At 50.4% G+C, this 15,847-nt stretch overlaps 1 protein-coding gene across 2 annotated transcripts; it reads right to left on the reverse strand.

Annotated features, from left to right (window-relative positions):
• Positions 1-163: 163 nt before the first annotated feature.
• LOC146334726 (uncharacterized) lies at positions 164-13,724 on the reverse strand. 2 transcript variants are annotated; one of them, XM_084824218.1, is made up of 13 exons: positions 13,611-13,724; positions 13,301-13,371; positions 11,844-11,970; positions 9,896-10,009; positions 8,089-8,193; positions 6,636-6,797; positions 6,248-6,370; positions 5,778-5,975; positions 4,954-5,148; positions 4,055-4,228; positions 2,500-2,721; positions 1,753-2,097; positions 164-1,451 (listed from the first exon to the last, which is right to left on the reverse strand). In XM_084824218.1, exons 1-13 carry the CDS (start codon positions 13,663-13,665, stop codon positions 1,192-1,194), a joined length of 2,151 nt encoding a protein of 716 aa, XP_084680344.1. In that variant the 5' UTR covers positions 13,666-13,724; the 3' UTR covers positions 164-1,191. The 2 variants fall into 2 exon arrangements, with proteins under 2 accessions (XP_084680344.1, XP_084680343.1); XM_084824217.1 differs by having other exon boundaries at positions 5,778-5,978; positions 13,611-13,687.
• Between the last annotated feature and the right edge of the window lie 2,123 nt (positions 13,725-15,847).

Here is a 15,847-nt window from a genome sequence, read left to right on the forward strand (position 1 = left end):
GTGCACTGCTGCTAGAAAAGGGTTGCCACCTTTTTGCTGTTGTTGAGGTAGGGCTCGTAGGCTTTGAATAACTGCAGAACAGGCAGAATTCTGAGAGGTACACACTTCCCCGATCTTCGCTCTCTCTCACACACACACACGCACAACCAGAGCACATATATTTGTATACCAGCTTCTTTTAATTTTAACATCGGAGGCAAACTGAACAAAGCAGTGTGCCAAGGAATTACCCAACCAGGCTACAATGAATGACCGAAAAGGAGGAAGGGGGGATTGTTCAGATCCATTCTGACCAAATGGAGACCTCTGTCCTAGCCAAGGAGCCAAGAGAGACCCATGGAATTGCTGAGCCTGAACTAACAGTGGAACGACAATCGTAAATGGCAGTGACGAGCGGGCTGACCCCCTCTACTTGTCCAGGAAGGCCGTGGGGATCTCTTGGGATGGGAACTGAAAATGGGGGCTGCATGCCCAACTCAGGAAGAAAGGATGCCACTCTGTAGTTGGATCCCCTGTAGCTAAATACTGCTGCGTGCATGAAAGTGTGTGTGTACGCAACTCACAGTGTGTTTTTGTTCATGCTTAGTGTCTGACCAGTCTGAACTGGCCATTTCCTCCCACCTCTGCCCTCGTGAACATGTCTCCCCCACGACCCCATCCCTCCTTCCTTCCCCTGTAGTGTGACTCGGCTGAAGCCTCTTGCTCTGCAGGCAGTGTTGACCTGCTAATGGCCTGTTGTGAACGGAGCAGAATCAACGATGGGGAGTGTGTTATGTGCGGATGGCCTGAGTGATGGGACCTGATGGATGGCCTGCTCCCTTCTGGCCCTAAAGCACTAGAAGGCTACACAGGCCCCCTTCCCTGAGCACAGGATGGGCCATGATCTGTTCTCATACGGAGCTCACTCCAGTTTTCTCTGGGGAAAGAGCCCATAGAGTTCACTTCCATCATATGACACAGTTACAAGAGGTCAACTGTGGCAGAAACAGGGCCTGCCCAGAGGCAGAATGTGACAGGAGGGATGGAAGCCGCAGAGCCAATTGCAGACTGAGTTCAGGGAGAGCAGCTGCCTCCCCCAGTCGTCAAAGGGACGGGGAAGCGGGTCCCGAAGCGGCCGGCACTCGCATGTCCTGCAGAAGAGTCCTTCCTGATGGCCAGTTCATGGTCAGGCCGGAAACTAGTCTCCTTGCGCTAGTGGACTCTCTGGTGGTTGGTGAGGTGTTCTCTGCGCCCAAACCGTTTCCCACACTCCAGGCATCCAAAGGGCTTCTCTCCCGTGTGGGTTCTGCGGTGCTTAGCAAGGTCTCCTTTGTCAGTGAACCTTTTGTCACATTCAAAACATCCGTAGGGCTTCTCCCCCGTGTGGGTTCTCTGGTGTCTTGCGAGCTTTGATTTCACATGGAAGCTTCTCCCACACTCGGGACAGGAGTGCATTTTTCGCAAGCCGTCTGCTGGAATGAGAACCAGACATAAACGCAAGTCAGCCCCCTTCAGTGGAGAGGGAAGGAGGGAGGGAAGAACCATTTAAAGACAGGAATAAGAACGGGAAGTCCCTTTGCAAAATGAGCCAGAGAAAAGGGGAAACATTTGGGCAAAACAAGCACTGAAAGGGCAACAGGCAACGTGCTTCTCGGATCTGCAGATGATACAACGTCGGGGAGGGCTGCGAGCGCTTTAGAGGGCAGGCTACAGACCAACAACAGCATGGATTTGCTGCATCCCATCTCGGGCCAGCGGAGACCGTTTCCTCACCGTGGTGCGTTATCCGATGCTGAGCCAGCCCTGACGGCTGAGCGAACCTTTTCCCGCATTCCCGGCATTCAAAGGGTTTCTCTCCTGTGTGGATTCTGTGATGTATGGCGAGGCTGCCTTTGTCTACGAACTGCTTCCCACAGTCCCGGCACCCATAGGGCTTCTCTCCCGTGTGGATTCTCTCATGGATAACCAGGCCCCCCCTGGCAGCAAACTGTTTACCACAGTGGAAGCATTCGTGAGGCTTCTCCCCGGTGTGGATTCTCTGGTGTTTCAAAAGGTTGGATTTCTCAACAAAGCTTTTGCCGCACTCCGGGCATGGGTGTTTTATTATCAAGTCACTTCCTGCAATAAAGAGGAGACAGATCCAAGTTTCACACCACTGACACTGAGGAGAGAGGGGATGGCAAAAGGGGGCAGAACAAGGATGGGAAGAAACCAAAATGCCTTTGGGAGGGAATGCAACACAGAGGCCCTGCCCAGGCAGCTGCTTCAACTTTTTCTCACAAAACCCTCTGATTCCACCAGAGTGTGGGTGGGCCTGGAAGTGAAAGAAGTGCCTCTTTCCCCGTGTTGGCCAGGAGCCAAAGCAGATTGTGCTGCTGCTCTGAGGGGGAGAGAACTGGGGCAGCACCCCTCTCTGGCTGCAGACCAGGGGAGCCAGAGGCTCAGGGCCAGCACTCGCCATCGAAGCACGACTGGACAGGCATCGTTCCAGGTGGGGTCATGCTGCTGAGTTATTCTCACCCAGGTGGACTCTCTGATGCTTGATCAGACTCTGCTTCCAACTGAACTTCTTCCCGCAGTCAGGGCACTCATAGGGTTTCTCTCCGGTGTGAATTCTCTGGTGCGTACTGAGCTCTGACCTGTGATAAAACCTCTTCCCACACTCCGGGCAAGGATGTTTCTTCTCCCACTTGCTGCCATGGCCGGCCCCGTCCTCATCAGTCATGCAGTTAGGATCACGCCCTGCCGACACGAGAAAGGAACTTTCAGGAAGGGAACCTGGATCTCCCACCAGCTGCTGGAGCCCTCTTACGGTGTGTGGGGGGGTGATCTATCCCTCCCAGTTAGCGTTGGCTGGAAGGAAAGCCCTTATTATTGGGTAGCAAAGCACCCACCAGTGGCTGGAATGTGGGGATAAGAGTAGTGGACTAATAGCCAAGATGCCCCCGCCCCACCAGTGCCATCATCCCAGCAGCCAACAGGACCAGTTTCTTCAAGTTCCCCCAGGCCCTAACAGTGGTGACAATATTTGGGGAAAACTCAATCATCATATAGGAAAAAGAGGGCTGCTCACCTCTCAGCAGTCATCAGAAAAATAAACAATGGGGCATTAATTACAAAAAGGAATAACTGTGCCAAACAGGCAATGGCCAAAGAATGACCTGCCAGCTGCAAACACACACGCCACGGCTATCCATGTATCCCTAATGTCTTATATTCTATCTTTGTGATAGATTTCAGACATTGGGGACATTAGATTTGGGGAGCAAGGTTTGGCTGAAAAACAGGATATAAGAAAAGGAAATAAAATAAATGCAGGAGGATATAATGCAAAGTCGATCCATAGAAGCTTGGGCAGGGGCAGAGCAGGAGGTGATGCGAGCAGCCCCTCCTTGGGGCAACCCTTTCTCATTGCCCCCAGGCCCACAACTGGAGCAGGTACTGTTTGGCCTGGCAGAACCCTCTTTGGACCGGATACGTCTCCATCCAGCTCTGTACAGCAAGTTGGAGACATACGACGAGTTGTGTTACAATTCTAACCCCATTTTTAATCCTCCCCGCCCCATTTCCTTCTGGATGTCACAATGACAGTTGCAAAGAGGGCCATGTCAGGAAAGACCTAAAGAAAATCTCTGCCATCTACTGGGCAGAAGGGGCTTCGTGGGGCAGCAGGAAGGAAGTGTGGTAATGGAGGCAGGAAGCCTCGCAGCAAGGCAGGCATGAGGGAGATAGTCCGTTTCAACGTTTGGAAAGTGAGAGATGTTGGGTTCGCCTGGCACCTCCGTTGTGCTGTTTTCAGCGCCAGGTGAAGACCTTTTTATTTTCCCAGCATTTTAGTACTCTAGTCTTTTAGCTCTGCTGTTTTAAATCTGAATTTTAAATCTCTGCATTGCTGCTAGGTTTTATTCCGGTTGAACTGTTATACTGTGGGTTTAGGGTTTCCTATTGTATATTGTTTTATGCTGTACCTTGTGGTTTTAATTTCTGTGAACCGCCCAGAGAGCTCCGGCTATTGGGTGGTATAGAAATTTTAAAATTAAATAAATAAATAAATAAATTGTTGCCGTTTCCTCACCCAGGTGAATTCTCTGGTGTTTAACCAGGTTTCCCTTGTCGTTGAACCTTTTCCCACAGACAAAGCAGCCATGGGGCCTCTCTCCTGTGTGCAGTCTCTGGTGTCTTACCAGCCCGGCTTTCTCCGTAAAGCTCTTGCCACACTGAAGGCACGTGTGCTTTTCCCTCAAGTCTCCTGAAGAGGGGGAACAAGAGTAAATACAGACCAGGGAAGCATCCCTACAGTGGGAAAGGAAGAGCCAGGGCTCGGACTCTGACGAAAGAGAAGCAACTGAGACTGATGCCTGACTCTGGCCACTGCACCCATCCTACTGAAACAGCGTGCGTCTTCCCCATGTGACTTGCGGGGAAGCCCCGGTCAGCTGCACAGTCGCTGCCGCAGGCCACACACCCAGTCCTGCAGGCGTGTGCCTTTCCTTTCAACAAGTGGCACATCGGAAACCGCCGTGTGCGGAGTCAAGCCCTTGGTCCGCCTAGGTCACTACTGGCTGCTCCGACAAGCAGCAGCGCCCTTCTCTGGGTTTCAGACCAGGGTCATTCCCAGCACTGCCTGCGATGCCAGGGATTAAACCCAAGGCATTTGCATGCAAAGTAGGTGCTCCACCCGTGAGGTGTGTTACCTTTTTAACACACGCAACAGAAGTCCACTTAAAAAAACCCAAACCCATCGGTCTCTTCTCCTTCATACTATCTTCAGCAAACATGCATTCCATGGCAGGTATCAAAAGGAGGGTTCATATATTTTGTCTTAAGTTTGCAGACCTCGTGGTGAAGGAACTAACTGGAATACATCTTTATGATTTATATAGGTGCGCCAAAATTGGCTTTCCTTTCTGCAAAACTGGGCACTTTGGTTTTGGTGCAAAGTGAGAACAGCCCTAGTTAGAGCACCTTCCTCACCCAGATGCGTTCTCTGGTGAATAGTGAGAGTGGACTTCTGACCGAATCTGTTCCCACACTCCAGGCACTGGTAGGGTCTCTCCCCCGTGTGGACTCTCACGTGCCGGATGAGGGAAGATGAGACAGAGAAGGCTTTGCCACACAGAAGGCATGAGTGCTTCTTCAACAGAGCGTTCCAGTTTAGTGGATCTTCACCTGTGGGTGTACAAAGACAGAGGATTGTGCCCCATGCCTGAGAAATCAAGCAGTGTTTCCACTTGGGACACCAGTTTTCCTCTGTGCACCATTAACTGATTGCCTCATTTGCTATTCTAGCTTCGTCCCGCAGGTGAGTCCCCGAACCTCCCGCGTTCGTGCCAGACCTCCCGTGTTCCTGACAGTTTCTAAACAGGAGTCTACCAAAGCCCATTCTTACAAGTTTTCAGAAATGTGGTTAATGTTTCAGCAGGTCTTCTATGGGTTTCGATTAAATGTGATAACAGATTACTATGTTTATTCTGTTGTTTATTATTTGCATTTTTACTCCGGTACTGTAAAACAAAATTAACTTGCACACTGCCTTGGTTTTCTGTTCAAAAGCAAACTGAAATAAACCAGATTGTCCCTGGTTTAAATTTCTCCTCTATCATGAGCTCCCTAGATGATCAGTGCCTCTCACCCTCAACTCCTCATCTGTAATATGGGAATAAGAACACCAGACTACGACAGCGTTGCCGCGAGGATTACAAGTGCATGGAGCGCTGTGAATGTGATTTAGGCACCACTCTCAGTTCTTCTGCACTTTCAGCTTTGCCAGCATTAAGCGAGGTCAGTAAGCATCTCACCGCCTCTGTGGGTTCTCCGATGTGTGATGAGATGCGCGCTGACTCGGAAGCATCTCCCGCATTCGAAACAGGAGTAAGGTTTCTCGCCCGTGTGTATTCTCTGGTGTTCCACAAGTTTTGATTTGTGGTGGAACTCTTTCCCACACTCTGGACACTGGTGTTTCCTCTCCCTGTTTGTGCTGTCCAACATCCTGTCACCTGCTGAGAGAGAGAGAGAGAGAGAGAGAGAGAGAGAGAGAGAGAGAGAGAGAGAATGACTGTGTCTCTGAAAGGGACAGATGTAACCTCTGAAAGGAGGTGACTTTCAGACTTCCCGGCCTTTTGGCATAAATCCACCAGAATATTCGGGATCACAGAGCCCAGGGAGAGCCTCATCTCTCTCACCTTAGCGTGCAATATCCCGCTTCTCTGTGCATCGCTCTCCCTTGCAGCTCTCCACCATCACTTCCCTGGTCACCTCTTGCTCTTACCCATTTTAGGCCTCTGAGGGGCCGGCCATTCAGGTTCCCCCTGTCCCACCCTATGTGGGTCCACCAGCTCAAGATCTCTCTGCTGAAAATTCTCTTCATGGTCCACATTCACCATCCTACCATCTGCCAAGAAAGAGAACAGTGCCTGAGCCATTCCCATGCTGGAAATTGCGAACTATTCACTGGGAAGCATTGATTTTCGTTCCAGGGAAAGCGTGTCACTGGGAACTGGGAGAACCTGCCTTCTTTGATCAAAATTCCATTAGGAGATGGAAAATCAGGGAAGCAGGAGACATTGCCAAGGGGTTAAAGCACTGCAGTGCCTGAAGGGTCTCAAGCTGAAAACAGGGTGCAGGAAACAGAAACAGCAAACAGAAAGATTGCTCACCCAGTCTTGGTGGGAGCTCGAGGTCCTCCTCAGTTCTCTGTAGCAACCAAGGAGGTTTATTGCAAGCCATTTCTGAGGAGATGGGGCTTTGCTTGTAGTGCTGGAGCTGCAGGATCCAGGGTTCTTCCTCTCTAACCAGCCAGGAGACCATCCCAGGAAACCCTGGTTACACGGGGAGATTTGAGAATGACATTCAGGAACTCCCTCGAAGGCCTGTTCCATTGCAGGCTATTTCTAACGATCTGCAATAGCTGAATTTTCCACACTAACACAGTCCTGAAATGTATCTGTTACTAAAAAAATATCCTTTCATACTTTCCCCCAGCAACTTGTGTGACCCTTCCTACACACTCATGCCCCCCTCTGATTTGTTCAGAATTCATCAGTTGGTTTATTACAAGTTGTCATAATTCCCCCCAGGAATAGAACCAGTTCAGTGTAGTTTAAGTCAAAACAGATTTTAAATACTTCCAGCAGCAAACTTTAAAAACAGTGTGATGTGAAATACAATACAAGACAACAGTCCTAGTACAGATCATCAGCTTAACCATCAACCACTTGAAAACCCCATGAATTCCTTCCTAAATTTCCAAAGCTGAACAGCAAATCTGGCCTTCTAAATATAAGAAATGTGTATGTAATAAATGTGTGACAGTCAAGAAGTAAGAACCTAAACTTATCCATATCATCATGTCTCCTGACCTGAGTTAACCATTCTCCAAGAAGTTTCTTCCTTGGCAAATCATAAATGGTCAACACCGTCGAGACATGGTAAACACCACCAGTTTCGCAATTACTGCTAGCGTCTCTGAGATGTTTTTCTCCAGAGCTATCCACTGATTTTTTTTTTGCAAGGTGGACGCAGGATTAGATGCACATTGCCAGAATTTTGATCCGCATTCCAAAATGGGGATGGTTACAAATCCACTGCAGCGTACGCAGGGGTGGCTATACCACAAGAGCTCCTGTCTCCCCAGAGTGGCCAAACAGACGCCCCTGGGAAGCCCACAAGCAGGACATGATGAAGGCAACGGATTCTCTTGTAACTTGCCCCCCTCCCCAGCAACTGGTGCCCAGAGATAGACTCCCTCTAAGCATGGAGGCTCTATCCAACCATGGGTAGACTCCTCCTCCTCCATCATCATGAATTTGTCTAATCCCCCTTTTAAACCCATTTCCATAGGTGGCCACGAACTGCAACGATGAGGGGCGGCCTTAACCATTGTCTCTCCTACCTACCATCTATGGTGGTGGTTGTAAATCATCTTGTCACAACCCCTTGATTTATTTTATTCAAAAATGGAATGACAGCAGAGATGAAAAAGAGTCTGTGTCCATGAGGTCATTGGTGTTAAGCCAACAAGGACCACAGTGAGATGAGGCATACCTGCATCACCGCCTCCCATCTACCCCCAATACGTTCTGTGCTGGGTTTGCCCCAGTCTCATCTCACCTGAGTGCGCAGCAGTTGAGAAAATGCCATGTTTATCATAGCCTGCAAGATCCAATCCCTGCTGTTCACCTGCTTGTTTTGGGACACGGACAAGGTCAGCAAAGCCTGTTTAAAAAGAGGGGATGGTGGTGAGAGGGTCTGTGGGATATCCAACTGACTGTCCTTACAGGGACCTATTTCCAATTGCCTGTCTCTGCACACTGGTCTCCGTTTTGTCTTCTGGGGAGATGCGGGGGATGGTTTTTCACAATTTCATTCATTGTGCGACATGAACACACGTGCACTAGAGTTGTCCAGGGTTCAGACTCTCTCCCGGGTCTCTGATCAGTGTGTCTCTGAGAGGGGAGGAAGGAGATGGCTATATCTTGACTCCAGTGCACATGCATCTAAACGCAGGCAAAGAGTAACAAAATTTCCTTCCGTAACCTCTTATCCAGATAGCAGATGCTGCAGGACGAGTTTGGAATGGCAGCTGTTTTCTGAAAAGGGTAAGCAGATCCAGTGTGAGGTTAAATTTTCTATTAAATATGCTTAAGTTTCCCTCTTTAAAAAATCAGGTTACCAAGGGTGCATGTAAGCATGCCTTAAAAAGAAGACACACTGCTCTTGTTTTCTCCTTCCCAGGACTGAGACTGACTTTCCTCTACCTTTGCAATGCCTTTGACAGACGTATCAAACAATGATGGTGTTGTCTGCCTTGCACTTGCCTGACACTTCTCCAGTTTCACATTTGTGTGGTGCCAATTTGTAAAATTTAAAACAGCAATAGCCACACAATGTTTACAGAGCTGAAAAACTGTTCCCAGGGAGAGAGAGGGGTTGGTGACATCACAACTCCTAGCCACTCAGTGCAGAGCACAGCCAGCTTCTGCCCCCCCCCCTCCCCCCGGTGCAGGGTTCATTTTCCTTGAGCTTGGGAAGAAGACTGTGGGGGCTTCCAGAGGAGGCTTATCTCGTGCCATCACCTTGCCTCATTCACAGAATTTTAGGGGAGGGGGTTTCCAGATAACGTCATCTTCCATGCACACTCACACACACCAATGTTTTCCCATAGTTTCTTCCATCTTTGTTCTTTCTGCAGAAAATCCATTAAGGAAAAAAAGACGGAATTGCTGCACAAGGCCTTGTGATCGGTAGTGCCAGAAGCCCTCCATCTGGAAGCACCCTCTCTGTTTGAACACAACGCAGTGAATTCACTTCTACAGAGAGCGAGATGAGAGGGTGAAGCAGGGTCGTGCCCCCTGCTCTGCTGAAAGGCTTGATTTTTTTCCCCCTCTTCCCTCCCCATTCCTTTTTCCTCTTTAGACGGCGCGCCTGTGGGCAGGGACTGGTTTGTTTTCCAGATATATGCAAGATCCTCCAGGAGCCTTTTTGGCCGAGGAGTTGGACAGAAATACCTTAAACAGACAGCCAGGCAGATGCAGTGGCTCCACAGCTCAAGGGATGCGTGCCTGGACACAGCCAAACACCCCCGCCTCGGAAAAACCCGTGCAGGACATGCTATTGCAGAGTAAATGAACGTGACAGAGATTGTCGTTGGGGCTGCGGGGTTGGAAGCTCAGGGTCATGGTGGGCGGAAAGGTGTTACGAAATGCAAATACATTTGTCCCTGTTTCCATGTGCAAAGCTTTGAAAGGTATTATATTGAGTTCTTGCTGTGTAGAGGCCCCATACTGATAACAACAACTATGTATATTTTTAGTTGGTTTAGGGCACAATCCTACGCATGTTTATTTATTTATTCATTTCATTTCTATACCGCTCTGTCTAAACATGCATAGGATTGCACCCTTGTTGGATGGTTCACCTGAGCTGGCATCTGGTGGGGCCTCCGTGTCCTCCAGGACTTGGCGACCTGGCACCCACGGCGCTTCCCCTCGTTCCAGCAGGACAATCAAATCAGGTTTTTGAGCTGGAAATTCTGCTTGTGGGGGAGGAAGAAAGAGACACGGGTTGAGGGGGTGTTCGGCATCTGCAGCAAGATGAACAGAATCAAAACGCCTTTCCCAACTCCAGACCCAGCCACTCCCTAGGGTTGAAAAGACCACGGTAGGGGTGCGCCGGATCTTTGACAAGTAGCCTTGCACTGCATTCTTCTCCTGGGTTATAAAAATGCAGCTGCAGGCTCTGAACTAAATGAAAGGGGCGAGGAGTGCACAGAAAGAGGAAGGGACCCAGGTGGGAGCCAAGGGTAGATCCACATCGGCAAGTAATCGGCACAAGTGGCTATGCGGCCCCCAAACCCTTCTCTGGGAAGCCTCTGACTCAGCCCCCCAGGTCCTATGCCATGCTGCAACTGCGTCTGTGACCAAGCCTAAGCATTTGTAGAGTCAATTAACCCGGTGGCGGGGGGGGGGGGTGTCTCCTTCAGTGGAGTAGCAGATGGGGCAGCCATCTCTTGGGGACACTCTAGATTCCCTGCATCCAACAGGGGGGTGGGCAAGGCCCTGTTCAGCTGCATGATGTGATGTGGCTGCAAAAAAGGCAAATGCTATTTGGGGCTGCATTCATAGAAGCATAGCTTCCAAATCCCGGGAAGTGCTAGTTCCCCTCTACTCAGCACTGGTGAGGCCTCATCTGGAGTACTGTGTCCAGTTCTGGGCACTGCATTTTAAGAAGGATGCAGACAAGCTGGAGAGGGTTCAGAGGAGGGCAACAAAGATGATCAGGGGACTGGAAACAAAGCCCTATGAGGAGACTGGAAGAACTGGGCATGTTTAGCTTGGAGAAGAGAAGACTGAGGGGAGGCAGGTTAGCGCTCTTCAAGGACTTGAAAGATTGTCCCAGAGAGGAAGGCCAGGATCTCTTCTCCATCATCCCAGAGTGCAGGACACAGAATAATGGGCTCAAGTGACAGGAAGCCAGATTCCGGCTGAACATCAGGAAAAGCTTCCTGACTGTGAAAGCAATACGACAATGGAACCCATTACCTGGGGAGGCGGGGGGCTCTCCCACACTGGAGGCATTCAAGAAGAGACTGGACAGCCACCTGTCAGGGATGCTCCTACTTGAATTCCTGCACTGAGCAGGGGGTTGGACTCGATGGCCTTGTAGGCCCCTTCCAAACCTATTATCCTATTATTCTATGATTCTATAAACCTGAAAGAACGGCCTGTTCCTCTCCTGTTCATCCCTGCCTGCTGTCCCCACCCCCCGCTTCCTCTGCTGCTTAGGGAGGCCAGGTGCAAAAGAGGACAGGCCTCCAGCACCTTGAGCAGTTGTGCAGAAGAGGGGATTTCAGCAGGCATAGAAGCAGGACCGGTGTCAAGGGTTAGCATGGCTGGGCACTTGCCGAAGGCCCACCCCCCAGCAGGGGCCCACCGCAAGAGCCCCCCGGAGTTGCTCCCCCTCTCCACCACTGCGACCTGCCTGTTCATCTCCCTCTTGCTCTGGCCCCGGCAACGGTGGTAGCGAGGAGGAGGAGGAGCAAAAGCGGCGGGTGATCATGGTGGTGAGAAGGGGGGCTTGCTGCGGGATGCGTGTCTTGGCCAAGGGCCCTCCTAAGCCTGGAGCCGGCGCTCCCTAGAAGGCCTGGGGACCAGCTGGGGTAGTGGACTCAACATAACCAGCCACTAGCTACCCAGGTAGATAGGATGTGGACCAAACCGTCTCCCTCCTTTTTCTCATCTTGCGAGGGAAGGGGTCCTCTCCCAAAGACAGTCTGGACACTCCGGGAGTTTCTCATCTTCCCAAAGCTCTGGGGTGGGAGGCAAAGCTGAGCTGTGGACATCAGAGGGGTCAAGAAGCCCGCTTACCCAGAGACATAATGTTCTCATAATTCTCCTGCATGACGTCCTTGTACAGGTCTCTCTGTTTCGGATCCAACCCAGCCCACTGGTCTTCCGTGAAATACACAGCCACATCCTCAAAGGTCACGGGCCCCTGAAAGAAGAACACACTCTGTGCCACAGAAGCGACCCTATCCAAGTCCCTGAGGAGGAGGAGACAGCACTTGCGAGGCCGGGCAAAGACCGTTCGACAGCTCAGGAGGGGCAGCAAATGGGCCCCACCCCAGCACGCTGAGGTGCTCTCTCTCCAGCCAGACAGCTCATTTTGCCTCCTGAGAGGCAACCTTCCACATGCACTTCTCCCCCAGCCTGGAATTTATTTAAGAAGCTGGGCAAAAGCAAAGGTCCATCTTGGCCAAGATCTGGCTTGCCACAGTGGCCAGCTGGATGCCTCTGGGAGGCCCACAAGCAGGGCGTGAAAGACGCGCATACACCCCGCTGTTCATCCCCTAGCCACTGGTACACCAAGGCAGACTGCCTCTGTCCATGGAGGTTCCATACGGCCATCAGGACTCCACAAATGTGCCTCATCCCCCTTTTAAAGCCATCTAACCTGGTGAGTGGCTATTATTGGCACATCTTGTGGCAACGAATCCCATATGTTTATTTATTTCATTTCTACACTGCCCAATTGACGAAGCTTATTCTCCACTGCACAAAGAAGAACTTCCACCTTCTGGGCGTCCCACATCTGCTGCCCTTCATTTCCACTGGATGACCCCCTTGCTCTCCCAGCCAAGTCCTTAGGTGATGAGGAAGAAAAGCGTCTCCTTATCCACCTTCCCCATCCCATGCATCCTTTCATAAATCCCTGTCACATCCCGTTTTGTTGCCTTTTTCTAAACTAAAAGGGACTCACAGGAAGTTTAGCTCAGGTTTGCCCAACCTGGTGCTCTCCAGATGTGTTAGTCTACAATTCCCAGCATCCCCCAGCCAGTAGTCCAATGCATCTGGAGGGCACCAGGTTGGGAAAGGCTGCTTTAGCCTTTCCTCCAAGGAAAGTGGCTCCAAACCCTGGATTGTTCTGGCCTCCCTTGGCGCCCCTTTCCCAGGTCTACAGCATCCTTCTTGAGGCGGGATGCGCCCAGAACGGCATGCTACGTTCCAGTGGGGCTGCACCGTAGATTTTGATGAAGGCTTTCATCGGGTAGAAGGAACATAGGAACACAAGAAGCTGTCTGACACTGAGCCGGACCCTTGGCCCATCTAGCCCAGTACTGTCGACACGGACTGGCAGCAGCTCTCCAAGGTTTCAGGCAGGATTCTTTCCTCGCCCGACCTGGAGAAGCCGAGGATCGAACCTGGGACCTGCTGCATGCAAAGCATGCGCTCTGTCACACTGAGCTGCAGCCCCTCTGAGTTACTAGCCAGCATGCAGGTCTGTCCCCAGCCCCTCCCTGAACCCCACATGAAAAGCCCCTTACCTGGGCCACCCCTGCCATGTCCCAGGGGGAGAGAGACCCTCTGGAAGTGGGAGCCATCATCGTTCCACAGCCTTTTGGGGTGTGGGGGAGAGGAGTGGGGGATTAGCCCATGAGTATCCTCGCCCCACTGCGGCTTGCCCATCCACCCACCCACCTTTCAACCACTTGGCTTCAGTACATGCAGCCAGAGGTCACCCAAGAGGAGCTTCCCCGCTCCAGGACACCCCGTGAGTGAGCATGGCGACTGTGTGGCAGGAGACAAACTCACATCCAATGTTGCTTTCTCCCCCCCCCTGCCCCCGCCCTGCACCTGTGAATCTCTCCTTGGAGATGAATAGCCACAGGGGCTGCTGTGAAAGCCCCATGCACCATTGCCCAGTGAAAGCGGGGGGGGGGGGCTGCCAGAACAAGCACCGGATGCAGCCCCTCTGATCTAGGAAGCAATTGGAGGCCTTGGAGCTGGGAGAGAAAGAAGGAGCGAGAGGAGATGCCTCTGTCTCTGGCAGCATCCCACGGGCAGAGCCATCTAGCGGCCCCAGCCCAGGGGGGCCCGATCCTGCCATGTGCAAATCTCCTCATGCATAGAGAGGGCAAAAAATGTGAACAGCTGGAGCGGCCTTGGGCTAGAAGCTAGGAGGGCGTCTGGACACTTTTCGCCAACCTTTCATTTCATTAAAGAAACAGCGACAACCCAGCTGTCCCCCTTTGGGTTTGATTTGATGCTTGGCTGCGCAAGCCACCTTGAGAACACTTCTGCGCAAGGAAGGAGCCCAGCAGGGCAGCTCCGTAATTTTAGACCCTGGGCCTGTAGACAGGCATGGTGTACTACTTCCGTTGTGAATCCCACAACTAACATTTCCTTCTCGCCCCGACCCCTCGACTCCATGCTTTACAACTGCTTCCACAATCCTAGTATGTCAGAGCAAGAAAGCCAGACTAAAAAAAAACCCTGATGAGAAAGCCCAGTGCTGTGAGCATGTGCAGTTGTGCATTTTAAATTTATTTAAACCACAGCACCATCATGACTGTACAGGGACACCGCAGGATTTGCTTCTGTTGCACGGATGCGAGACACCATTACTTGGGAATAGGCACCACTGTGTTGGGGGGAGGGGAATACAATTTTAAATTCAAAACAATAACATGAGCTGGCTGCCCCGTGATTATACAATGTTTTTAAAAGTACGAAAGGAAGGAGGCTGCAGCAAGCACTGTCAGTCCCCGTGGGCCCTCACGGGCCCGGGTGCTGGCGCTAGGCACGTTTGCCGCTTCCGCCCTCCTCTGGCATGCTCTGGGTGGCCGTTTGGGCCGTCCCTGGGTTGTGGGCCCTGGCTTCAGCTGTTCCACTGGAGTGGCCTGGTAAGAAAGAAGAGAGCAGCCCTCTTACACCTTCTTTTTTTGTACTTGGGTAGAAGAGGGAATGTCAGGAGCTGCAGCCTGTCATGCAAGCTGCCACACCCGCTGAAATTCCCTCTTCCACACAGCCATGAGACGTGCAAGAGCCCTGCCCTCTTCTTTGGTCCCCGTAAGGGTATAGATCCGTTTAAAATAAATAAAACCGTTGACGCTAGCAAATAAACAGGTGCATGTGTTTTGCACCAAGTGAGTACACAAGAGGATTTTTTTTTATGGCTGCTTTTTGCACCTTCCAGCAGAATCTAATATTCTAATTGTTTTTAGCATTAAAAACAGCATGCATTTGTGAGTGAGTGAGTGTGACAGGAATTAATCTCAGCCCAAACTAGGTTTGCCATCTGTTCCTTATTTATGAACTATATTTATTTGTGAGTTGTAGCAGGACTAGAGAAAGCATCTTTAATTTTATATATTATAAAGACAGTGTATTTTTAATAAAGTACTGTTAATGTTCTGACACATGTAATATCGCATTTTCTTGAAGTCTCATGGTGTGTTTCTTATTTTGGAGCTCTTTTTTCCATGTTGCAATTTCACAGTTGTCTTGCTAGGTTTCCCTCCATCTTCACAGGCCTTGCTTTCTTGACAGTTTTAAAACCGTATTGCGTGTGTGTTTGTTTCCTATTGGGAATAGGTCTGTATTCCAGGTATGCATCCCAAAAGGCGTACGTCTAAATGCTTTTTGTACGTTACACAACTGTTGCCGTTTTTGAAGCTGCAAGCCTAAACGCTAGTGAAAAGAAAACCAACAACCTACAGGCATTAGTTACTTACAATCCATACATTAGAGCTACTATGCTAGTTTGGGATAGTGTCAAGAATCTCTTTCTTCATTTCTTTGCTTCCGTCATTTATGTATAATGGAAAATTTTCATTAATTGGTGGAACTTCAATCTGGAGTAAACATAAAGATCCATGCAAGTGGTGAGAAACAAGACGTGTGTTTCCTTACACGACCTTACACACAGAACAGGGCGGGCTCCTCTTGGATTCCAATATAACCAGATATGTTCCTCAATAAATTCTAACATGCGTAATGCTGTGTTGAATTCAGAGGTAGCTACTTTTGAGCAATTAATTTATGAGTGAACGAAGCAGAAAGGTTTGTTATCATCAATTCAGGGTGCAACC

This window comes from Heloderma suspectum, chromosome 17 (assembly GCF_057233095.1).
Source record: "Heloderma suspectum isolate Gila_16-S chromosome 17, 16-S_ref, whole genome shotgun sequence".
Taxonomy (NCBI): Eukaryota; Metazoa; Chordata; class Lepidosauria; order Squamata; family Helodermatidae; genus Heloderma; species Heloderma suspectum.

Coding starts and splice junctions, on each gene's coding strand:
- LOC146334726 (XM_084824217.1), bottom strand. CDS start 13,665: ATGGGGCTTTCACAGCAGCCCCTGTGGCTATTCATCTCCAAGGAGAGA. Junction 6,371..6,635: donor CGAGCTCCCACCAAGACTGG/GTGAGCAATCTT, acceptor CTTTCTTGGCAG/ATGGTAGGATGGTGAATGTG. Junction 1,452..1,752: donor GCATCGGATAACGCACCACG/GTGAGGAAACGG, acceptor TTCTCATTCCAG/CAGACGGCTTGCGAAAAATG.